Below are 25,975 nucleotides of genomic sequence, written 5' to 3'. Positions count from 1 at the left end.
CCCAATTTTTTTCCTGTTAATATTTAACTTAGCATTTAATATTTATGGTTTCCAAGTTTTAAGTAACCAAAGTTCCCATTATAACCATACATCTCAGAGTCTAATATTCAGAATACCTATCTTATCTATTTAAATATATTCTATTTCTCTCCATCTTATATCAACTAATTAATAATACGATATAACATTCTTATTTTCTATTAGTTTCCAAAACATCTTAAATTTAGTAACCAAATTTTCTCTTGTTTCAACATCAAATAATTTCTCTATAATAATGATAGTAATAATAGTAACAATAACAATAATAATAAAAAGTTGGAAGTGACCTTGGAGGTCATCTAGTCCAACCCCCCACTCAGGCAGGAAACTCTATACAATTTCAGACAAATGGCTGCCCAGTGTTGGAGCATTCGCCACTTCTGGTTCCATTGGTTAAATGTTCTAACTGTCAGGAAGTTTCTCCTTAGTTCCAGGCTGCTTCTCTCCTTGACTAGTTTCCATCCGTTGCTTCTTATCCTGCCTTCAGGTGCTTTGGAGAATAGCTTGACTCCCTCTTCTTTGGGGCAGCCCCTGAGATATTGGAAGACTGCTATCATGTCTCCTCTCGTCCTTCTCTTCATTAAACTAGACATACCCAATTCCAGCAGCCGTTCCTTATATGTTTTAGCCTCCAGTCCCCTAATCAACTTTGTTGCTCTTCTCTGTACTCTTTCCAGAGTCCCAACATCTTTTTTACATCGTGGCGACCAAAACTGGATGCAGGATTCCAAGTGTGGCCTTACCAAGGCCTTGTAAAGTGGTATTAACCCTTCACGTGAACTTGATTTTATCCCTCTGTTAGAAGGCATAGAATCTTTTTCTCTTAATGTCTATTATCTCATATTTAAGCTAGTACAATTTTTATTATATCAGCTAAGTAAAAACATGTTTATTACATTTATCAATATATTTGTTAGGCATATGGTGATAGCCTACAATGTTGGGTTGAAAATATATTAACCATGATATTGTGACTTTAAGACATTTGAGAAATAAAAATAACTAGATTTGGGGTGCAGAAGCAGCAGAGTAGAGTAAAGGGGTCCTTTGAAGACCCCTCTCACAAACTCAAAAGCAACCCCTTCCTCTACACGGTTCTCATCAAATACTATGTTGATGCCCAATATTTCTCTGACCCTGAAGGTTCCACCATGCTACAGTAACCTACAAGAATATGAGGGTCCTTGGTGCTCTCTGAGCCTGCTTGTTTTCTTGCAGATGTTTCATCACCCACCCGATGGTGATGTTATCCATTCAGTCATGTCCAGCTTTTGGGGGCCAGCGCTCCCCACCCCTTCTGAAACTTTCACTGCTTTTTTGTACCCAAACTAGGTACCCTCATTCAGGCTCATTAAAATGTCTGCAAGAACCACTCAGGTCAGAGAGCACCAACTTCATTTCAGACCTAAGCAAGAAATATTCTCCTTTATCAGTCGTATCAATATATCACCACTACTCGACTCAGATAGCCTGCAGATGGTGTCGGTTGGCTATTTTGAATCTGGAGCCCTCAGTTCCCACATCTGCCCATCACAAAAGAAGCTGGAAAGTATTCCTGCCAGTTCCCAGTTCCCAACTTCCATCCCAGGAGCTGTTTTGTCAAGTCAAAGTCTGTGTTTGGAGCAGTGGATAAAGTTCGGAAGGGTGACAAGGGCTCGATTGGTGGTGATAATATATTGTGGTGAATCTCAGGCAGAAGAAGGACTTGGCCACTTCTGAGATTTCTCGAAAGGAGATTCCTGGGTTGGATCTCGTATTCCTGATCCCTCCTTTCCAACACCCAAAATCTTCCTTTAATGCCTCCCCGTTCCAAACAGAAGGAGAATCCTTTATGACCCCAAAGCAGCTCACCTTGGCTGGTTATCCCACCTGCAGAAGAGCAGCTGCAGCTGAAGCAGACTCATCCTCTCCCCACGTTCTCCCACAGTTGGCTTCAGATGCAACGAAGTGGGAGCAACAGAGCAGGAAGGGAGGTGTTCAGACGTTCATCCTTAGAACACAGCAAGTCTCGGAGTTGCTTGCATTATCCCTGGCAGGTGGTGCTCGTGGGGGAAAATGTGACTTGGCACTGGGGACTGGGAGTATTCCTGCCTGGGATGCTGGAGGGGGTACAGGTGGGAGGGCAGGCAGAAGGGATCCTCGGGGGCAAAGCTGACTTCTGTGGGACTTGTTAGCAGGCAGAGAACATCCGTAGCAGAACATCCAGATTCAGCCATAGTTTCATTCCATACAGCATTAATCTTGTGAACTCTCAAGCTTCCTCCTTCCATTATGTATTCAAGATGGAGAGTGCTCAACATTCATATATTATGTACAGTGTATATAGGGGTGTGGGTCTATACATATGTTGTATATAGTATGTTTAGGTGTGCGTCATGCGTGTGTTTCACTTTGAGAGCGGCAACTAAATTTCATTTTTGATGCGTGCCGTTATCCCCACAGTAAAAAAAAAAAGACAATAAAGGTTATCTTGTCTTGTCTTGTCTTATCTTATCTTGTGTTGGATTCAGGAGATGGGGAGAAATGGAGAGGGCAAAGCAGAAGAATCTTTTTCAGTTTTCAACTTGAAACAATTGTCTCATTTGCTTTTAGCTGGTGCTCTAGAAATGACTTCAATAGCATTTGGAAAAAAAACAAAAAAGGCACATATGGATGCCAGATTAATTTCACATTTGACTCCTTCCCCTGTCTTGGCCGGTCTCTCTCTCCTACATTTAATGATGCCCAGCTGGACTTTGTAATAATAAGGCTCCATGGCTCTCTATGCAGCACTCAAGTGTAAGGCCAGTTGGTTAAAGGCGTCAAACTGGGAGAAATACTCTTCTTTCCCGCATAAAGAACTTGTGGAGGTGCCCAGAAGGATTTCAGAGTAAGCAGAGATTGTGAAGGGAAGAGAGGACAGAGTTACACAGGAATCTCAGCTTCAGGAAGAACTTCTTGTACACCGTTTATGCTCTTTATTTTTTTTAAATTTTATTTAAAATGAAATATATATAGCCTCCATATCTTCTAATCCAACTCTGGAGGCTCTCAAGTAAAATTAAAATAATGTATAAAACCATATTAAAACCAGAAAACATTAAAAACAACAGAGACCAGGCGCCAAGTCAACCTAGACCGGGGATAGGCAACCTTGGCTCTTTTATGACTCTTGGACTTCAACTCCCAGAATTCCTGAGCCAGCAGGGCTCAGCTTGGAAACCTCTCTCTTTCCCCTCACCATGGCTGGCTCAGGAACTAAAGAGGAATTTCCTGACAGAGAGAACAATTTATTTATTTATTTATTTATTAAATTTTTATACCACCCTTCTCCCGAAGGACTCAGGGCGGTGTACAGGGCGGTGTACAGGGCAATAAATATTAAAAAATTAACTCGTAGAACAGCTTGCCACCAGAAGATGTGAATGCTCCAACACTGGAGGTTTTCTAGAAGAGACTGGGCATCCATTTGTCTGAAATGGTATAGGGTTTCCTGCCTGAGCAGGGTGTTGGTCTTGATGACCTCCAAGGTCCCTTCCAACTCTGTTATTTTTATTGTTATTGTTAGTGATGGCCAGCAGCTTGAATTGCACTCAGAAAGGAACTTGAAGCTGGTGCAGCTCATGTGACAAAAAGATTGCATGGACAAACCTGGGACCACAATCACAATGCACACTTCTGCATTCTGGAGCAGTCAAAGTTTAGTGCAGTCTTCAAGGACAGCCCATGGAGGTGGCAAGTAATCCACACAGGAGGCCACCTAGACAGGAGCCACCATGCAACTCTTCCATAGCAAAAAATGTTATGTAATATGCAGAGAATAAGTAGGAAAGAGTCAAAGAAGGCCAGAGATCAGTCAAAGAGAAACATGTAGTTCGATCCTATATGATAATGTACATCTGCCATCCATTATACTCACTCTCTCTCTCTCTCTCTCTCTCTCTCTCTCTCTCTCTCTCTCTCTCTCTCTCTCTCTCTCTCTCTCTCTATCTATCTATCTATCTATGGGTTAGATAGCATCACCACCAGATGGATTCGTAGCTGGCTGACAGGCTGTACTCAGCGTGTGGTCCTCAATGGAACCGCGTCTACATGGAAGGAAGTGTGTAGTGGGGTGCCCCAGGGCTCTGTTCTGGGCCCAGTGCTCTTAAATATCTTCATTAACTATTTGGATGAGGGGATAGATGGTGAACTCATCAAATTTGCAGAGGACACCAAGCTGGCAGGAATAGCCAATACTCCAGAAGATAGGCTTAAGATACAGAAGGATCTGGACAGACTTGAACACTGGGCACTATCTAACAAAATGAAATTCAGTGGTGAAAAAAGTAAGGTTCTACATTTAGGCAGGAAAAATCAAATGCATAGGTATAGTATAGGTGGTACCTTGCTCAATAGTAGTAACTGTGAGAGGGATCTCGGAGTCCTAGTAGACAATCACTTCAATATGAACCAGCCGTGTGCTGCAGCTGCCAAAAAAGCCAACACAGTGCTAGGCTGCATTAACAGAGGGATAGAATCAAGATCACGTGAAGTACTAATACCGCTTTACAATGCTTTGGTAAGGCCACACCTGGAATACTGCATCCAGTTTTGGTCACCACGATGTAAAAAAGATGTCGAGACTCTAGAAAGAGTACAGAGAAGAGCAACAAAGATGATTAGGGGACTGGAGGCTAAAACATATAGGGAACGGTTGCTGGAATTGGGTATGTGTAGTTTAACGAAGAGAAGGGTGAGGGGTGACATGATAGCAGTGATCCAATATCTCAGGGGCTGCCCCAAAGAAGAGGGAGCCAAGCTATTCTCCAAAGCACCTGAGAGCAGGACAAGAAGCAACGGATGGAAACTCGTCAAGGAGAGAAGCAACCTAAAACTAAGGAGAAACTTCCTGACAGTTAGAACAATTAACCAGTGGAACAACCTGCCTCCAGAAGCTGTGAATGCTCCAACATTGGAAGTTTTTAAGAAGAGACTGGACAGCCATTTGTCTGAAATGGTATAGGGTTTCCTGCCTGAGCAGGGGGTTGGACTAGATGACCTCCAAGGTCCCTTCCAACTTATTATTATTATTATTATTATTATTATTATTATTATTATTATTATTATTATTATTATTATTATTATTATTATTATTATTATTATTATTATCTATCTATCTATCTATCTATCTATCTATCTATCTATCTATCTATCTATCTATCTATCTTAATGTTGCAAACCTTCTTGGCTTCCACCATGTCCGTGTCTTCTTTCCCACATTGACCCCTTGACTTTCCAAATGCTGTTCCTATCCCTCATCTGAATTTTGTCTTAGCTAGAGCGGATCATTGCTCTGGGACAGTAGAATTAATGCTAGGACAAAGGTGTTGCTTTTCCTCATGGGTCTCTTGACAAACCATACAGAACACAGAAGGCTGGACTCAGATGAGTTCTGGTTAGGATGCAAAGTCCAATATCTCCTTTTCTTACAACAACTGGCAAAGTTTTTTCTCTTCATGGGAATAATTTTGCAGGTGCCTTGAGAAAGTACTTCTACCCCAGTTCTCATTTATCTTTCCTCAGGGCTCAAAGACATGAAGTACAGCAACTCCACCCCCACCCCCCACCCTGCCCACACATTAATACAATGCTGTCTTCTGGCAGCTGAGAAGCTTCCTCAGGGCCACCTTCACTTCCTTGTTGCGGAGGCTGTAGATCAAGGGGTTCAACATGGGGGTGATGATGCAAAACATGGTGGAGATCAAGGTGTCCACCTCTAGAGAGTAGCCAGCACTGGGCTGGTTGTAATTCACAAAGGCATTTCCAACAAAGAGTGTTACTACAGCAATGTGTGAAGCGCAGGTGGAGAAAGCTTTGCGCCTGCCGATCCTGGAGCGGATCTGCAGAATGGAGGACAAAATGTAGAAATAGGACAGGATGATGAGCAGAAGAGGGATGAGACCCACCAAGGTGCCCATGATGTGAGTGGATAGCTCATTGACTGAGGTATCACTGCAGGTGATTTTCAGTAATGGAGGAACATCACAAAAGATGTGAGGAAGATTGTTGTTCCCACAAAAATCCAACCTGGAGGCCAGGGCAACGGTAATGGCTGAGTCCAGGAAGCCCCAGAGCCAAATTGTGACTGAGAGCTGGATGCACAAATTCCTCCTCATCAGGTGGGTATAGTGCAAAGGTTGGCAGATGGCAGCGTAGCGGTCATAGGCCATGATGGCCAGCAATGCCGGCTCACATCCCGCAAAGCCAATCAGGAAGAAGGCTTGTGCCATGCATTGGTTGAAGGAGATTGTCTGCTCTTGGCGTAGGAGGTTTGCTAAGATCTTTGGTACCACCACAGAAGAAAGGCAAACATCCAAGCAGGAGAGCTGGCTGAGGAAGAAGTACATGGGGGTTTGAAGACGGGAATCCAGGAGAACCAGGGTTATGATCATGAGGTTGCCCATCAGCGTGGCCAAATAGGCAGCCAGGAAGACCAAGAAAAGGTGGACCTGGTGGCCCCGAAGGCTGGAGAACCCAAGGAGGATGAATTCTGTCCTCTGAGTCTGGTTCTGGGAATCCATGAGAGGAGGGGAAGGGTTAGCTGGGAAGAGAATTATGGGCAAGGGAAGAAATTAGAACTAACAGCAGAGGAAGATGAGTTAAATGACCCACTAGAACTTCATTTCCCCATAGGTCAGATTGACCTCCTACCTTGAAATGAAAATAACTAACTAGACTTGGGGTGCAGAAGCAGCAGAGCAGAATTTAATTCTCTCCCTGCATTCCAGAAAATGATTGATACATGGAAAGGGGACCAAGAGGTTTTGTGCTTTGCTTTGTCGAAGTGTTTCAGGAGAGTTTGCTTTCCAAGTAGATGGAGATGTTAGAGTAAAGGGGTCCTTTGAAGACCCTTCTCGCAAACTCAAAAGCAACCCCTTCCTGTACACGTTTCTCATCAAATGCTACGTTGATGCCCAATATTTCTCTGACCCTGGAGGTTCCACCTTGCTACAGTAACCTACAAGAATATGAGGGTCCTTGGTGCTCTCTGAGCCTGCTTGTTTTCTTGCAGATGTTTCATCACCCACCCGATGGTGATGTTATCCATTCAGTCATGTCCAGCTTTTGGGGGCCAGCGCTCCCCACCCCTTCTGAAACTTTCACTGCTTTTTTGTACCCAAACTAGGTACCCTCATTTGGGCTCATTAAAATGTCTGCAAGAACCACCGAGGCCAGAGAGCACCACCTTCACTTCAGACCTAAGCAAGAAATATTCTCCTTTATCAGTCGTATCAATATATCACCACTACTCGACTCAGATAGCCTGCAGATGGTGTCCGTTGGCTATTTTGAGTCTGGAGCCCTCAGTTCCCACATCTGCCCATCACAAAAGAAGCTGGAAAGTATTCCTGCCAGTTCCCAGTTCCCAACTTCCATCCAAGGAGCTGTTTTGTCAAGTCAAAGTCTGTGTTTGGAGCAGTGGATAAAGCTCGGAAGGGTGACAAGGGCTCGATTGGTGGTGATAATATATTGTGGTGAATCTCGGGCAGAGGAAGGACTTGGCCACTTCTGAGATTCCCCGAAAGGAGATTCCTGGGTTGGATCTTGTATTCCTGATCCGTCCTTTCCAACACCCAAAATCTTTCTTTAATGCCACCCCGTTCCAAACAGAAGGAGAATCCTTGATGACCCCAAAGCAGCTCACCTTGGCTGGTTATCCCACCTGCAGAAGAGCAGCTGCAGCTGAAGCAGACTCATCCTCTCCCCACCTTCTCCCACAGTTGGGTTCAGATCCAACGAAGTGGGAGCAACAGAGCAGGAAGGGAGGTGTTCAGACGTTCATCCTTAGAACACAGCAAGTCTCGGAGTTGCTTGCATTATCCCTGGCAGGTGGTGCTCGTGGGGGAAAATGTGACTTGGCACTGGGGACTGGGAGTATTCCTGCCTGGGATGCTGGAGGGGGTACAGGTGGGAGGGCAGGCAGAAGGGATCCTCGGGGGCAAAGCTGACTTCTCTGGGACTTGTTAGCAGGCAGAGAACATCCCTAGCAGAACATCCAGATTCAGCCATAGTTTCATTCCATACAGCATTAATCTTGTGAACTCTCAAGCTTCCTCCTTCCGTTATGTATTCAAGATGGAGAGTGCTCAACATTCGTATATTATGTACAGTATATACAGGGGTTTGGGTCTATACATTAGTTGTACATAGTATGTTTTAGGTGTGTGTCATGCGTGTGTTTCACTTTGAGAGCGGCAACTAAATTTCATTTTTGATGTGTGTCATTGAGCCCACAGTAAAAAAAATAACAATAAAGGTTATCTTATCTTATCTTATCTTATCTTATCTTATCTTATCTTATCTTATCATCTTATCTTATCTTATCTTATCTTATCTTATCTTATCTTATCTTATCTTATCTTATCTTATCTTATCTTATCTTATCTTATCTTCTTATCTTGCCTTGCCTTGCCTTACCTTACCTTACCTTACCTTACCTTACCTTACCTTACCTTAGGTTAGCTTAGCTTAGCTTAGCTTATCTTATCTGGTGCTGGATTCAGGAGATGGGGAGAAATGGAGAGGACAAAGCAGAAGAATCTTTTTCAGTTTTGAACTTGAAACCAATTGTCTCATTTGCTTTTAGCTGGTGCTCTAGAAATGACTTCAAGAGCATTAAAAATAGGCACATATGGATGCCAGATTAATTTCACATTTGACTCCTTCCCCTGGCTTGGCCAGTCTCTCTCTCCTACATTTAATGATGCCCAGCTGGACCTTGTAATAATAAGGCTCCATGGCTCTCTATGCAGCACTCAAGTGTAAGGCCAGTTGGTTAAAGGCATCTACTGGGAGAAATACTCTTCTTTCCCGCATAAAGAACTTGTGGAGGTGCCCAGAAGGATTTCAGAGTAAGCAGAGATTGTGAAGGGAAGAGAGGACAGAGTTACACAGGGATCTCAGCTTCAGGAAGAACTTCTTGTACACCGTTTATGCTCTTTATTTTTTTTTAATTTTATTTAAAATGAAATATATATAGCCTCCATATCTTCTAATCCAACTCTGGAGGCTCTCAAGTAAAATTAAAATAATGTATAAAACCATATTAAAACCAGAAAACATTAAAAACAACAGAGACCAGGTGCCAAGTCAACCTAGTGCAGGGGTAGACAACCTTGGCTTTTATGACTCAGTGACTTCAACTCCCAGAATTCCAGAGACAGCATAGTTCAGCTTGGAAACCTCTCCCTTTTTCCTCAGCATGGCTAGCTCAGGGACTAAGGAGGAATTTCCTGACAGTGAAAACAATTAACCAGTGGAACAGCTTGCCACCAGAAGTTGTGAATGCTCCAACACTGGAGGTTTTCTAGAAGAGACTGGGCATCCATTTGTCTGAAATGGTATAGGGTTTCCTGCCTGAGCAGGGGGATGGACTAGAAGACCTCCAAGGTCCCTTCCAACTCTGTTGTTGTTATTGTTAGTGATGGCCAGCACCTTGAATTGCACTCAGAAAAGAACTTGAAGCTGGTGCAGCTCATGTGACAAAAAGATTGCATGGACAACCCAGGACTGCAATCACAATGCACACTGCTGCATTCTGGAGTAGTCAAAGTTTAGTGCAGTCTTCAAGGACAGCCCATGGAGGTGGCATTGCAGTAATCCACACAGGAGGCCACCTAGACAGGAGCCACCATGCAACTCTTCCAGAGCAAAAATCATTATGTAACATGTAGAGAACAAGTAGGAAAGAGTCAAAGAAGGCCAGAGATCAGTCAAAGAGATACATGTAGTTCGATCCTATATGATAATATACATCAGCTATTCATTATACTCTCTCTCTCTCTCTCTCTCTCTCTCTCTCTCTCTCTCTCTCTCTCTCTCTATATATATATATATATATATATATATATATATATATATATATATATATATATATATATATATATATATATATATATATATATATATATACATATATATATACATATATACATATATACATACATACATACATACATACATACATACATACATACATACATATATATAAATGTTGCAAACCTTCTTGGCTTCCACCATGTCTGTGTCTTCTTTCCCACATTCCCACTTTCCCAATGCTATTCCTATCCCTCATCTGAATTCTGTGTTAGCTAGAGCGGATCATTGCTCTGGGACAGTAGAATTAATGCTAGGACAAAGGTGTTGCTTTTCCTCATGGGTCTCTTGACAAACCATACAGAACACAGAAGGCTGGACTCAGATGAGTTCTGGTTAGGATGCAAAGTCCAATATCTCCTATTCTTACAACAATTGCCAAAGTTTTTTTTCTCCTCATGGGAATAATTTTGCAGTTGCCTTGAGAAAGAACTTCTACCCCAGTTCTCTTTTACCCTTCCTCAGGGCTCAAAGACATGAAGTACAGCAATCCCACACACACACACACACACACAGAGAGAGAGAGAGAGAGAGAGAGAGAGAGAGAGAGAGAGAGAGAGAGAGAGAGAGAGAGAGAGAGAGAGACAAGTTAATACAATGCTGTCTTCCGGCAGCTGAGAATCCTCCTCAGGGCCCCCTTCACCTCCTTGTTGCGGAAGCTGTAGATCAGAGGGTTCAGCATGGGGGTGACGATGCAAAACGATGTGGAGATTAGAGTATCAGCCTCGATGGAGTAGCCAGCACTGGGCTGGTTGTAGTTTAAGTATCCATTTCCAACACAGAGAGTTACCACGGCAATGTGTGATGCACAAGTGGAGAAGGCTTTGCGCCTGCCGCTGTTGGAGGGAATCTTCAAAATGGAGACCAAAATGTAGAAGTAGGACAGGATGATGAAGAGGAAGGGTCCAAGGCCCACAAAGATGCTGGTGACATGATTGGTCAATTCGTTGACCCAGGAATCACTGCAGGTGATTTTCAGTAATGGAGGAACATCACAAAAGATGTGAGGAACATTGCTGTTTCCACAAAACTCTAACCTGGAGGCCAGGGCAACATGGATGGCAGAGTCCAGGAAGCCCCAGATCCAAAGGGCCACAGACAGCTGGACACACAATGTTCCCCTCATCAGGTGGGCATAGTGCAAAGGTTGGCAGATGGCAGCGTAGCGGTCATAGGCCATGATGGCCAGCAATGCCGGCTCACATCCCGCAAAGCCAATCAGGAAGAAGGCTTGTGCCAGGCATTGGTTGAAGGAGATTGTCTGCTCTTGGCGTAGGAGGTTCGCCAAGATCTTTGGTACCACCACAGAAGAAAGGCAAACATCCAAGCAGGAGAGCTGGCTGAGGAAGAAGTACATGGGGGTTTGAAGACGGGAATCCAGGAGAACCAGGGTTATGATCATGAGGTTGCCCATCAGCGTGGCCAAATAGGCAGCCAGGAAGACCAAGAAAAGGTGGACCTGGTGGCCCCGAAGGCTGGAGAACCCAAGGAGGATGAATTCTGTCCTCTGGGTCTGGTTCTGGGAATCCATGAGAGGAGGGGAAGGGTTAGCTGGGAAGAGAATTATGGGCAAGGGAAGAAATTAGAACTAACAGCAGAGGAAGATGAGTTAAATGACCCACTAGAACTTCATTTCCCCAGAGGTCAGATTGACCACCCCACCTTGTTACTGTTCCTGAAGACCTTGAAGACAAGCTTTTCTCATTGGGCCAGGGGTTCCCATTCAGAGCCCATCAAGTGGCTTGCTTGATTCTCTTGTCACTGGGGGGGGGAGTGGTTTACATAGCACATTTTCACTCTGGATTTTTAATGTTGTGTGCCACCTGCAGCCTCTCAGTTGGGAGGCTGTAACCATTTGAGAAATGAAAATAACTAACTAGATTTGGGATGCAGAAGCAGCAGAGTAGAGTAAAGGGGTCCTTTGAAGACGCCTCTTTCAAACTCAAAAGCAAACCCTTCCTCTTCACGTTCCTCATCAAATGCTACGTTGATGCCCAATATTTCTCTGACCCTGGAGGTTCCACCTTGCTACAGTAACCTACAAGAACGTGGGGGTCCTTGGTCCTCTCTGAGCCTGCTTGTTTTCTTGCAGATGTTTCATCACCCACCCGATGGTGATGTTATCCATTCAGTCATGTCCAGCTTTTGGGGGCCAGCGCTCCCCACCTCTTCTGAAACCTTCACTGCTTTTTTGTACCCAAACTAGGTACCCTCATTCAGGCTCATTAAAATGTCTGCAAGAACCACCGAGGTCAGAGAGCACCACCTTCACTTCAGACCTAAGCAAGAAATATTCTCCTCTATCAGTCGTATCAATATATCACCACTAGTCGACTCAGATAGCCTGCAGATGGTGTCGGTTGGCTATTTTGAATCTGGAGCCCTCAGTTCCCACGTCTGCCCATCACAAGAGAAGCTGGAAAGTATTCCTGCCACTTCCCAGTTCCCAACTTCCATCCAAGGAGCTGTTTTGTCAAGTCAAAGTCTGTGTTTGGAGCAGTGGATAAAGCTCGGAAGGGTGACAAGGCCTCGATTGGTGGTGATAATATATTGTGGTGAATCTCGGGCAGAAGAAGGACTTGGCCACTTCTGAGATTCCCCAAAAGGAGATTCCTGGGTTGGATCTTGTATTCCTTTATTTTTTTATTGAAAAGCTTTACAGTACATTTTTGAATACAAAACCATTCCCCTCCCCCTCCCCTCTCCCCAAACCTCCCCAACTCTCCCCTCCCCTCCCTCCCCTCCCCGACTTCCCAGAGCTAAATACAGGGTATAAAAATACAAACAAACATAATCTAAAATATGCAAACAACAATAAAATATTAAATTCAATCGCACTTTAACTCTTAATAAAATAACTACAAGCTAGTTATACATCTTATAAATCCACTACTTATTCAAATGCTAAGTGAAACTTTTTAGTCCCATATTTATTCTGGATATAATCAATCCATCTTCTCCACTCCACAATATATCTCTGTTGCGATTGGTCTTTCAAATACACTGAGATCTTGTATTCCTGATCCCTCCTTTCCAACACGCAAAATCTTCCTTTAATGCCTCCCCGTCCCAAACAGAAGGAGAATCCTTGATGACCCCAAAGCAGCTCACCTTGGCTGGTTATCCCACCTGCAGAAGAGCAGCTGCAGCTGAAGCAGACTCATCCTCTCCCCACCTTCTCCCACAGTTGGCTTCAGATGCAATGAAGTGGGAGCAACAGAGCAGGAAGGGAGGTGTTCAGACGTTCATCCTTACAACACAGCAAGTCTCGGAGTTGCTTGCATTATCCCTGACAGGTGGTGCTCGTGAGGGAAAATATGACTTGGCCCCGGGGGTGGGAGGGGTGGGTGGGAGTATTGCTGCCTTGGATCCTGGAGGGAGTACAGGTGGGAGGGCAGGCAGCAGAGATCCTCGGGGGCAAAGCTGACTTCTCTGGGACTTGTTAGCAAGTACAGAACAGTTTCCTGGTGTCGGATGCACAGGATGGGGAAAAAAGGAGAGGGCAAAGCATAAGAATCTGTAATGTATTGGGCGTTTTTACTTGAACTGTGTCCACATGTCTTTGAATGCTGCTTGAGATTGCTTAATCAGGTTGTCTTTGTAACAGTCGCTGGCTGCCCACACATGCAATCTCCAGGACGATCATTGGTTGGCTCTGGGGCGGGAATAGGTTCCTTGAAACCTATTGGCCACCGCCCAGTGGCCAACCATATACGTAGCTGCGTAGAAGCCTCTGTTCTCATTTCTGTTCCTGTTCTACAATAAAGCAGTGTTCCTGTTTGAACCCTGTCATCTCGCCTCCTACTTGCAAGAAACCCACTACACAACAGAATCTTTTCCAGATCTGAAGCAGAAGTCAGTTGCCTCCTTTGCTTTTAGCTGACCTTCTAGAAATAAGTAGAGCAAGAGTACTTACTGTCTCCCTCCCTCTTCTGGGAGGCTAATTAGGTGGTCCTCAAGTTACCATAATTATGATGGTATTATAACGGTATGCAATCAAGATCGCGCAAAGTATTAGCACCGCTTTATAAAACCCCAGTGAGGCCACACCTGGAATACTGCAGCCAGTTTTGGTCACCAGACTACAAAAAAGATGTTGAGAGCTTGGAAAAAGTTCAGAGAAGAGCAACTAAGATGATCCAAGGCCTGGAGACTAAAGCATATGAAGAATGACTCGGGATTTGGGCCTGGCTAGTCTAAAGAAAAGACGAAATAGGGGAGACAGGATAGCAGCATTCCAGTATTTGAGGGGCTGCCACAAGGCAGAGAGGGCCAGGTTGTTCACCAGAGCACCAGAGGGAAGGACGAGAAACAATGGTTGGAAACTGACCAGAGAGAGAAGCAACCTGGAATTAAGGAGAAACTTCCTGACAGTGAGGACAATTAACCAGTGGAACTACCTGCCTCCAGAAGCTGGAAACGCTCCAACACTGGAGGTTTTCAAGAAGAGACTGGATAGTCACTTGTCTGAGATGGTACAGGTTCTCCTGCTTGAGCAGGGGGCTGGACTAGAAGACCTCCAAGGTCCCTTCCAGTTCTATTCCATTCAAGAAATGTCTTCCGGTGTTGATGGGATTGTTCTTGGTGTTTTTTTGAGGTTTCCAACCAGTCCTTGAGATTCCAGCCCTTGGATTTGTTCCAAGTACGTACGATGGCTAAACTGGATAACCAATGTTTGGAACGAAAACTGGCCAAGGTTGCAATTCTGAAATTATTATATTCAGAAAAGAAAAAAATCCCATTTATTTTAGACAAACATTTACACCTTTGCAACTTAAATTACCAAATGACAAATAAAACATTGGATAGAGAATGGCAATAGGAAAAAAACCCACCAATGTATTCCAGATAAATTTGCTAAAAACATAGCAATGTGAAAAAATAGTTATAGCAAATAAATATTTCCTCCAGAGTTGTAACTAATACACCGAAAAAAAAGAAGTTGCTTAACCAATTCCTCCATGACAATCCCTCTGGTTAATATCTTTCTCAATGCAAAACGCTTTTGGATTAAAATACATTTATGTTTGGAGGAAATGACTAAAAAGCAAATAAACTTTAAACCAGAATTATTTTTGTTAGGAACAATAGGAGCCAATTAGGAGAAAGATTGCAGATATCTAATACTACACATATCAATGGCAGCAAGAATTGTATTTGCCCAACATTGGAAAAATGAAAACTTACCAACTGAAGAAGTATTAATTAAGAAAATTTTAGAGTGCACAGAAATGGATAGATTGACTTTAAAGATTAAAGAGAAAGGAGACTCTGTGTATTTTAGAACATGGGATAATTTCTATCAATGGCTAGAGAAACGAGTCACAGAGAAAGGAACGTGATATGTAATTTTGAATATATATTAGCATTAATTAACATATTGTTTATGATAATTAACTATATCTATTATTGTTAGTTAAATACATGTACCCAGACAATATGCTGTTTGCTAAATATTGAAAATGTTATTTGGAAAAACCTCAACCCAACCAACCAACCAATCTATCAATCCCTTTGGTTAATATCTTTCTCAATGCTGCCCCCAACTTCAGAAGCATGTTTCTGGAGAAAGCCTTAAGGGAGCCAGTCAACCTGGAAGCCACAGACTGTGTCCCACCCAGAAACCACGTGCCACTTTTCCCCAGGGCTTCACCAGTCAGAGCAAGAACTGGTCTTCTCAAGAGTCAGAAAGCGTTTGAAAGTTGCATGTTCAACTTTTGTTCCCCTGTGTTGTTCCAGGAGCTATTTTGGCCAGTGTTTCTGCTAGCTTTTATTTATTTATTTATTTTATTTTATTTTATTGATTTTATAACTGGATAAACATGTTTCAGAGGACACTTCATTTCTGTTTGGTAAGAAGTTGGAGGAAAGCCATCGGTCTGAAAGTCACCAATTGTGAGAGTCAACCAAAGATCTACAGTGTCTTTCAGCCATCCCAACTTGGTCAGTCAGGAAAGATTCCATGATTAACGAAAGTGTACTTTACTAGAGTCAAGTGGTTATAGCATAGCAAAGACAGATCTGAACTTTCACGCCCAAAACATCTGGCTCTCTCTTCCCTTTTCCCCACCTTCCCCACTGGTTATCTCCCACTGTCCAATTACATTCAACTAAATTGTTTTGGTAACAACTGGCAGGATGGATGGTGTTGCATTTCATAATATGACCTTGGAACGGTATGAAGAGTAGTCTCTATTCTCCTTATCCTAGCCCCCTCCCTTTACTACTCCACAACTTCCCCCCCCCATTGTGTATGGCAGACTGGGATATGGTGAAATATAGCTGGTGCAACAGGATGAATGAATAAATGAATGAATGAATGAGTTAATGAATATATTGTTATTGTGTATCGCACAACAAAATTAAGTGCTGTCTGCAGTGCACGCTACACACAAGTAAGAACCACAAGTAAATGCATACATTATATACACACATCCTGGCAGTCCTGGCAGTGTTTTTCATGTCTTTTCATTCCTCAGAAAAAACAGGACTTGGCCTCTTGATATGTCGGAAAGGACTTTAAACTTATCTTTGCAACTTCTGAGAAGAATCCTACGTTCTCCTGAATATATTCAGGAAAAACAAGACTTGGGTTCTTGATGTCCCAAGAAGGACTTTAAACTTGTCTTTGCACCTTCTGAGAAGAATCCTACATTCTCCTGTGTCTTTCCAGGACCTTCCGCAGAGCACCCTTCACCTCCTTGTTGCGTAGGCTGTAGATCAGGGGGTTCATCATGGGGGTGACAATGGAGTACGTTATGGAAATCAGGGTGTCGGTCTCCAGGGAGTAGCCAGCACTGGGCTGGTTGTAGTTTAGTAGTCCATTCCCAAAGTAAAGGATGACCACCAGCAAATGAGAAGAACAAGTGGAAAATGCTTTTTGTCTGCCTGAGTTGGAATGGATACGCAGGATGGATGCAAGGATGTAGAAGTAGGAGATGACCACCAAAAAGAAAGGGGTCATTCCTGCAAATATGGTGGCTATGTGTAAGGTCATCTGACTGATGTGTACGTCACCGCAGGCAATTTTCAGCAGGGGCGGGAGGTCACAGAAGATGTGGGCGATCTGATGATCTCCACAGAAGTCTAACTTGGAAGCCAAGGCTGTGTGAACTGTTGAATCCAGGAAGCCCCAGATCCAGCTGATCACAGCTGCTTGCATGCAAAAGTGTGAGCTCATGAGGTTTGAGTAGCGTAAAGGCTGACAGATGGCGGCATAGCGGTCATAAGCCATGATGGCCAGCAACCAGCATTCTGAGCCAGAGAAGGCCATCAGGAAGAACATCTGGGCAAAGCAGTGGTTGTAGGAAATGGTGTGCCTTTGGAGAAGGAGATTTGAAAGGATCTTGGGGACTGTGACTGTTGAGTAGCAGACATCCAAGCAGGATAAGTGGCTGAGGAAAAAATACATGGGACTGTGAAGATGGGAGTCCACCAGGATGAGGATGATGATCATGAAGTTGCCCAGAATGGTGACCAAGTAGATGATGAGGAACAGCAGGATGAGATAGACTTGGCCATGTATGATGTTGGATAAACCCAGCAAAAGAAACTCACTAACAAGAGTGTGGTTGCTGAAATCCATGAGAATGCAGGGATTGTGTTAGCGAAGATGCTGAAGGAGAGCAAAAAGATAACAGAATGAGAGGGCTTTTCTTAACCTCCACATATGCACCAATTTTAAAAGGCAGATGTTGTCTCCTCAGGTTTTGTAGTGGATTAAACAGTCTACAAAATATAAATTTTACACTTAATCAAAATTCACAGAGCATTTAAGTTACTCTTTTTTGCTCCCATAAATTGAAACCTTTCAAATAATTTTTTTTGTTCTGGCTCAGAAAGGACACTTGTTTTAAGTTCTGACTTTTTGCAATTTTGGATTGGCTTATCCTTCCAAATTAAAAAAAAAATCACAAAGACAAAAAGTTGAAATACTATCATCCAACAGGAAGGAAGGAAATACAACAACATTATTATCAGTTTTTAAGGAAAGCATCTCACAATCCTTCGGGAAAGACCAAAGCATACCCATCTTTGCTACTAGCTTACCCATTGACAACTTTGCAAGGGCCACCAAACAGCTAACAGAATAATGGAGTAACAGAATAATACAACAACACAACAACAGAGTAACAGAATAAAAGAATTGGAACAGACCTTGGAGTCCTACCTCCTCCTCAAGCAGGAGACCTTACACCATTCTGGAGAAAAGGCTGTCCAATTTCTTCTTAAAAACCTCCAGTACTGGAGCACCCACAACTTCTGGAGGGAAGTCATTCTCCCAGCCTTTAAATTGCAAAGACTCCTGTTGGTTGTAGAGAACATACGACAATTCCAGACATCCAAGCCTGGGTTGATGAAGAGTAAAAAAAGTCCCTTTTAGATCTCCCATGATGATGTCTAGTCACAACTATGCAACTGAAGAGGCTCCAGATGTGGGGTTTGCAAACAGGAGGACTCAGGAATTTGCTTCTCACGTAGCCTTCAGTTGTCTTGCAGTGTCACTTGATGAGGTTCTCTACTTTCTACTTTTTGCTCATCGTGGGGACTTCTTCTCAATGTGTCCCTTCGATATCTTTCAGTGGAGGTTTTCTCTTTCTGCTCTTCCTGAATGCCTAATCCAGCCAACTAAGGAGAACCTCTTTCTGATAATGAGGGGGGGGGGGGAAGAACAATCTTAGCCATGCTTCTCTTTGAAGACATTTTGCTTCTCATCCAAGAAGCTTCTTCAGCTCTGACTAGATGGTGGGGAATAGAAGGGTCCTTCCACTCCCCACCCTCGAGTCAGAACTGAAGAAGCTTCTTGGATGAGAAGCGAAATGTCTTCAGTGAAAAACAATAAAGTCCAGGTGCCTCCTGGAAAAAGCAACCTTAGCCATGGTTTCCATCTGCAGTGGAGGACTGACTTGTGTCTTAACAAGGTAAGATTCAAGTTAGCTTGGACAATTTCAGAATGTATGGCTAGATCAGGATGGAGCAACATCGGAAATTCCAAGGAAAGTCAAAGAAGGTCTTGGGTTTGGCTAGTCTAAAGAAAAGAAGAAACGGGGGAGACACAATAGCTTTATTGTGGTATCTGAGGGGCTGCCACAAAGAAGAGGAGGTCAGGTTGTTCACCAAAGCACCAGAGGGCAGGACAAGAAACAATGGTTGGAAACTGATCCAAGAGAGAAACAACCTGGAATTGAGGAGAAACTTCCTGACAATGAGGACAATCAACCAGTAGAACAGCTTCAGAAATCGTGGGTGCTCCATCACTGGAAATTTTCAAGAAGAGACTGGACAATCACCTGACTGAGATGGTAAAGGTTCTCCTGCTTGAGCAGGGGGCTGGACTAGAAGACCTCCAAGGTCCCTTCCAGCTTCTATTCTATTCTATTCTATTCTATTCTATTCTATTCTATTCTATTCTATTCTATTCTATTCTATTCTATTCTATTCTATTCTATTCTATTCTATTCTATTCTATTCTATTCTATTCTATCTTATCCCATCCCATCCCATCCCATCCCATCCCATCCCATCCCATCCCATCGCATTGCATCCTATTCTATTCTATTCTATTCTATTCTATTCTATTCTATTCTATTCTATTCTATTCTATTCTATTCTATTCTATTCTATTCTATTCTATTCTATTCTATTCTATTCTATTCTATTCTATTCTATTCTATTCTATTCTATTCTATTCTATTCTATTCTATTCTAGAAGGCTAAGGCAGAACACTATATCAGAAAACTTGGTGGAGAGATTGATGTGGAAAACAATTTCCATGTTAGGACATTTTAGATCAAGACTAGAGAACACCTTCCTCAAAGTGTCCACCCCTCCTAAAAACCGGTTAACACAAACTCTCCTGGAACTATAGAAGGTGAATAGGAAGTTACCAAGCACCTGGGCACAATCACACAGATGTCTGCCACTTCGTCAAGACCAATCTTGGCCTGTATGGAAATTTCTAAATAGACTGCACACCACATAGGAAGATCAAAGGACAATCGATTAAAATGGAGCTTCCCTGTGGAAGATACTCTGTGCAAAGGTGGAGAAGAACAAACCATCCCACATACGTTGCATTGCATACAATGCCCTTCAACACGTATGGAGGAAGACCTCATGCCGGTGAGAATAACAGACTTGGTAGGGACCTTGAAGATCTTCTAGTCCAACCCCCTCCTCAGGCAGGAGACCCTATCCCGTTTCAGACAAATGGCTGTCCAGTCTCTTCCTGAAAAACCTCCCGTGCTGGAGTCGCCTGATCCATTTAATTGTAAACCTATTTATTTTACGCACTTTTTTCCCTAGTATATTCTACGAGCTACTTTATACCTATTTTATCTGCTCAGTGCTGAATGTTATGTCCATAACTTGTAGGTGTTTCTGACACAGACAAAGAAAGGGACATTGTAGGAAGGAGAGTAAAACTATGGATTTTAATGTTCTTCTAGAAAGCCATGCTCAGAATGACATTGTGGTCTCCACCTTTAAAACATGGTGTCTCGGAGCTGGAAAAAAGAATGTGAGAGGGCAAGCAAAATTATAAACGAGATTTATAAAAAATTATAAAAGGGATTTAGAAGACACCAAAGAAAGCCTTTCTTCACACAGCCCATTCTTAACCACGCAATTCCTTCCCACAAATCAAGGTGTGGGCATCTAACTTGGATGCCTTTGAAAGAGGGTTGCAATATGGGAAGGTTTCTGGATTTAAAGTTAATGTACAGAAAACTAAAATTTTGGCTAAAAACATGACAGCATCGCAAAAGGCCCTTTTAGAAGGGTTAACTGGATTTGAGATTGTCAAAAGGGTTAAATATTTGGGGGTGTTTTTGTCGCCCTCTAATACAAAATTATATAAAAATAACTATGAAAAATTATGGGGAAAAATCCAAAAAGAAATGGAGAGTTGGGAAAAACTGCAATTGTCTTTGTTGGGGCGAATTGCAGCAGTAAAAATGAATGTCCTGCCTAAATTTTTATTTTTATTTCAAATGATACCGGTTCTTAAGAAAGATTCTAATTTGGAGGAATGGCAGAGAGGTATCAACAAATTTGTTTGGGCAGGGAAAAGGCCACGAGTTAAACTTAAGATTATGCAGGATACTCGTGAAAGAGGTGGTCTTAAAATGCCTAATCTTAAATTATATTATGAAGCTGCTGCGTTAGCAGGTATAAGTGATTGGATTAATTTGACACAAGAGAGATTATTAAATCTTGAGGGCCACGACTTGCTGTTTGGCTGGCATGCATATTTGTTGTATGATAAGAAGGTAGATAATGTGTTTAGAGTGCATATTTTAAGACAGGCATTGCTGAGAGTTTGGAAGAAGTATAGACATAAGTTAGATTGTAAGATACCATTGTGGGCAATTCCAAAACACGCAATAGAAAATATACATGCTGGTTTCAAACATGATGTGACTACGTACAAGGAGATCCTAAGCTTGGAAAGAAATGATTGGTGTTTGAAGCCATATAGTCTCTTGCGAGACGAGAAGATTGTTCAAAACTGGTTTCAATATACTCAGCTACGGGCCAGGTGGAAAGAAGACCAGAAAAATGGTTTTACAATGACTGATGAAAATCTGATAAAGCAAATTAGAAATCAGGGACCAGCACATATTAAACGGATATATCTTGCGTTGATAGAGATTGATTCAGAAACAGAACTCGTTAAGGATTGTATGATAAAATGGGCCCAAAACATCCAGGAAGTTATCACAATGGACACGTGGGAAAAGATTTGGGTGAGGAACGTAAAATTTACACAAGCTCAAAACTTAAGAGAGAACTTTTATAAAATGTTTTATAGATGGCATTTAGATCCTAAAAAGCTTGCAAGTATGTATCCGAACTATCAGCCAAAATGCTGGAGATGTGGAGATGAAGATGCAACATATTTTCATGTATGGTGGACTTGTAAAAAGATCAAGGTTTTTTGGATAAAAATTTGGTGGAATATGCAGAAGATTTTTAAGCAAAGGATAAAGTTTTGTCCGCAACTCTTCTTGTTGGGAATAATTACGGATGCTACAGTTGTGGACACTAAGTTGATCTTAAATTTAATTACGGCAGCAAGACTTTTGATAGGTCAGTATTGGAAGAAAGAGGAACTGCCGACCATAGAAGAGTGGACTTTAAAGGTCTCCGACCTGGAAGAGATGGCGAAGATTTTGGCCTATTTGAAAGATCACTCGCAAGAACGTTATATTATGGAATGGAGAAAATGGATTGAGTTTATCCAGAACAAGTATAGGGTTAAGAAGTTTCATGTAGCATTTGAATAAGTCTTCTTTCTTTTTTTCTTTTTCTATTTTTGTCCTATCCTATATAAGCTAGAGAGTGATGGATTTTAGAGTTTATGGTTGTTAGTATATGGTTGTTTATGATTGTTTTTTTATATATATACCTTGTATTTAGCTCTGGGAAGTCGGGGGGGAGGGGGGGAGGGGGGAGAGGTAGGGGGGGAGGGAGAAGGGAGGGGGAGGGGGGACTGTTAAAGATAAATTGTATGTTAAAACTTTTCAATAAAAAAAAAAGAAAGAGGGTTGCATGAACACACAACAGACGCCTATTTCCTGGACTACCCATCCCAGATGCAGCTGGCTGAAGAAATGTTTGTCTTTTGCCTGGAAGTAAACATAAATTGCTTGCCTTCTGTGCTTGGAAGCACAGTAAGGGTGTCCCTTTAAAGTTCAGGAGTTAGGATACTACCTGAAGGCAGGTGAGTGGGCAAGCCTAACGTGTGTATTTTGGGGGAGGCATTCTGTAAAGCTACTGACCTGGGGGGGAGAGAGGTTGGGCTCCTGGGGTCTTGCTCCAGATGTGGTGATCAAGCTCACTTCTGCATTGCTCTTGGCTCAACTTTTTTTGAGGGAAAGAAGAAGTAAGGGGTTCGCTTTGGTCCTCTCCAGCATCTCCTGGACAGAAGACAGATTTGGTCTCAAATGTCTTTAAGGCATCACCCCCTTGTGCAAGTCTTTATGGAGAAAGCCAGGCTGGGGGAGGGAGAAGACAGCAGTTGTGCTTGAGGGAAACAGAGGCAACAGAGGACAATGAGCCCAGAGGGAACCTGCCATCCTTAAGCCCCAAAGGATAAAGGAATGTTGCCGTGTTCGGATACCATGTTCTGTCCCACTAAGCATGATTTATAAATAAATATCTATTCATAAAATTTAATTGCCTAACTCTGATGGACTTGGGGCAGCATGCAAAGCCCAACAAAATCCATAAAAGTCCCAAATTGCTTTTCCAAAAGGCAAAAGGGGGGATTTCCTTGAAAACTTTTCACTTCTCATCCAAGAAGCTTCTTCAGTTCTGGCATGCAGAATGTGAGATGTAGATAGATAGATAGATAGATAGATAGATAGATAGATAGATAGATAGATAGATAGATAGATAGATAATGGATGGATTGATAATGGATAAATGGAGAGAGAGATAATGGATGGATAATGGATAGATAGATAAATAGATAGATAGATAATGGATGGATAGATAATGGATGGATGGATAGACAGACAGAAAGATAGATAGATAGATAGATAGATAGATAGATAGATAGATAGATAGATAGATAGATAGATAGATGCGTGCTAGTCGTTTCCGACTCTAGGGGCTGGTGCCCATCTCCGTTTCAAAGCCGAAGAGTCGGCGCTTGTCCGAGGACGTCTCCGTGGTCATGTGGCCGGCATGACTAGACGCCAAAGGCGCACGGAATGCTGTTCCCTTCCCACCGGAGTGGTCCCTATTTTTCTACTTGCATTTTTATGTGCTTTCGAACTGCTAGGTTGGCAGAAGCTGGGACGAGTAACAGGCAATCACTCTGTTACGCGGCACTCGGGATTCAACCCGCCAAACTGCCGACCATCTGATCGACAAGCTCAGCGTCCTAACCCACTGAGCCACCGCATCCCTAGATAGATAGATAGATAGATAGATAGATAGATAGATAGATAGATAGATAATGGATGGATGGATGGATGGATGGATGGATGGATGGATGGATAGATAGATAATAGATAGATAGATAGATAGATAGATAGATAGATAGATAGATAGATAGATAGATAGATAATGGATGGATGGATGGATGGATGGATGGATAGATAGATAATGGATAGATAGATAGATAGATAGATAGATAGATAGATAGATAGATAGATAGATAGATAGATAGATAGATAGATAGATAGGTCTGGTTTGACTCTTTTCACCAGGCTTGCCTGGTTTTATGGAGTTCTGGAGTGTGTTCTAGATTACAAAGCCAACACTGTCGAGATCAAGAAAAAGGTTTTTTATTTTCACAGCCCAACAGGGTAAGGATTGAGAGCTTCCTTTAACCTTCACAACAGCTTGTTAAACCATGATCTGCAGCACTCGCGAATCAGGAAAGGCTCTGAGCTAACATCCGGAGAATCAAAGTAGATATATCAATCATCCAGTGTCACGGTCGTCCTGAAGGCACTTTTCCAAAAGACAGATGGACTTCCTCGGGGTTTGTTTTTTTCCCCCCCCCTTGAAAATGTTTTGCTTCTCATCCACAGAGCTTCTCCAGTTCCGAAGAACTGAAGTGAAGAAGCTTCTCGGATGAGAAGCAAAACGTTTTCAAGAAAGCCAGAAAGCCAAGTTGCCTTTTGGAAAACCTGGGAATTTTTGCCCTCATTTGTCAAAAGATGGGACTCTCTTGATTTTGTTGGAGAAGCAGTTGGAAAGCTCCTATCCAGTTGGTTCTCTGGGAGATCCCCAGAACTTCTGCATCTTCCTATTGGGAAGGGCAGGAGACAGAAAAGCTGTCCTATCAAATGCACTGGTCATTTTGATGGGGCAAAGGCATAATCGGTCTTCAGGCCACTCAGAAGCTTTCGTAGGGCCCCCTTGACCTCCTTGTTCCGGAGGCTGTAGATTACGGGGTTCAGTATGGGGGTGAGGATGCAATAGAGGGTGGAGATTAAAGTGTCCACCCCCAGCGAGTAGCCTGCACTGGGACGGTTGTAATTCACATTGGCCATGCCAAAGTAGATCATGACCACAATCAAGTGGGCAGCACAGGTGGAGAAGGCTTTGCTCCTGCCGGCATGAGAGCGGATCTTCAGGATGGCAGAGACTATATAGGTGTAAGAGAAGAGAATAAACAGGAAAGGACTCAAGCCTGTGAAGATGGTGGCCAAGTGCAGAGTCAGCTCATTGACGTAGGTGTCACTGCAGGCGATTTTCAGGAGCGGGGGCACGTCGCAGAAGATATGGTCAATGTAGTTGGCCCCACAGAAGTCCAGGTTGGTGGCCAGCGCTGTGTGGAGTGATGAATTAAGGAGGCCCCAGATCCAAGCAGCAGCAGCCAGAGGAACGCGGACCTGACTGCTCATCAAGGTGTTGTAATGCAACGGTTGACAGATGGCCGCGTAGCGGTCAAAGGCCATAACAGCCAAAAGGACACATTTGGATCCTGTGAAGGTGATCAAGAAGAACATTTGAGCCATGCATTGGTTGTATGAAATGGTATTCCTCTGGTGGGAGAAATTGATCAGGATCTTAGGCACCGTGACGGATAAGTAACAAACATCTAAGCAGGACAAATGGCTGAGGAAAAAGTACATGGGGCTGTGAAGACGGGAATCCAGCTGGATCAGGGTGAAGATGGTGGCGTTTCCAATTACGGTAACCAGGTAAATGGCGAGGAATACCATGAAGAGGTAGATTTGGCCATGAGGAACACCTGAGAAGCCAAGGAAGAGAAACTCGGCTACCTTGGTAAGGTTCCTGGCCTCCATGCAACCACAGTGTCGATCTGCATAGGGAGAACAAAAGGTGAGGGTGTTTAAGAGCACTGCAACACACTGGAGATTGTGAGGTCCCCCATGTCCTGTCTGAACTTGGTGGCTTTCTTGCAAACGTTTCATTATTATTATTTATTAAATTTCTATACCGTCCTTCTCCCAAAGGACTCAGGGCAGTGTACAGGGCAATAAAATGCAACATACAAAAGTTAAAAGAGAATTAAAATTAATTAGCCCTAACAATAAATAATTACAATAAACA

The 25,975-nt window shown here is 42.9% G+C and overlaps 4 protein-coding genes across 4 annotated transcripts; all 4 read right to left on the bottom strand.

The window, feature by feature from the left end:
• Window positions 1-5,639: 5,639 nt before the first annotated feature.
• On the bottom strand, window positions 5,640-6,581 carry LOC308670413 (olfactory receptor 5V1-like; the record flags this gene model as incomplete). Its single annotated transcript, XM_081331915.1, has 1 exon — window positions 5,640-6,581. The coding sequence occupies one exon, from the start codon at window positions 6,579-6,581 to the stop codon at window positions 5,640-5,642; it is 942 nt and encodes a 313-aa protein (XP_081188041.1).
• Window positions 6,582-10,525: 3,944 nt separating this feature from the next.
• LOC308670412 (olfactory receptor 5V1-like) lies at window positions 10,526-11,467 on the bottom strand (the record flags this gene model as incomplete). The annotated part of the gene is made up of 1 exon (XM_081331914.1): window positions 10,526-11,467. One exon carries the CDS (start codon window positions 11,465-11,467, stop codon window positions 10,526-10,528), a length of 942 nt encoding a protein of 313 aa, XP_081188040.1.
• Window positions 11,468-16,585: 5,118 nt separating this feature from the next.
• On the bottom strand, window positions 16,586-17,521 carry LOC308670411 (olfactory receptor 5V1-like; the record flags this gene model as incomplete). Its single annotated transcript, XM_081331913.1, has 1 exon — window positions 16,586-17,521. The coding sequence occupies one exon, from the start codon at window positions 17,519-17,521 to the stop codon at window positions 16,586-16,588; it is 936 nt and encodes a 311-aa protein (XP_081188039.1).
• Window positions 17,522-24,750: 7,229 nt separating this feature from the next.
• LOC308670410 (olfactory receptor 5B12-like) lies at window positions 24,751-25,707 on the bottom strand (the record flags this gene model as incomplete). The annotated part of the gene is made up of 1 exon (XM_081331912.1): window positions 24,751-25,707. The coding sequence occupies one exon, from the start codon at window positions 25,705-25,707 to the stop codon at window positions 24,751-24,753; it is 957 nt and encodes a 318-aa protein (XP_081188038.1).
• Between the last annotated feature and the right edge of the window lie 268 nt (window positions 25,708-25,975).

Source organism: Vipera berus (assembly GCF_964194415.1).
Source record: "Vipera berus genome assembly, chromosome: 6".
Lineage (NCBI taxonomy): Eukaryota > Metazoa > Chordata > Lepidosauria > Squamata > Viperidae > Vipera > Vipera berus.
The sequence above is the reverse complement of the archived record's forward strand: the minus strand, read 5'-3'. Positions and strand labels throughout refer to the sequence as shown.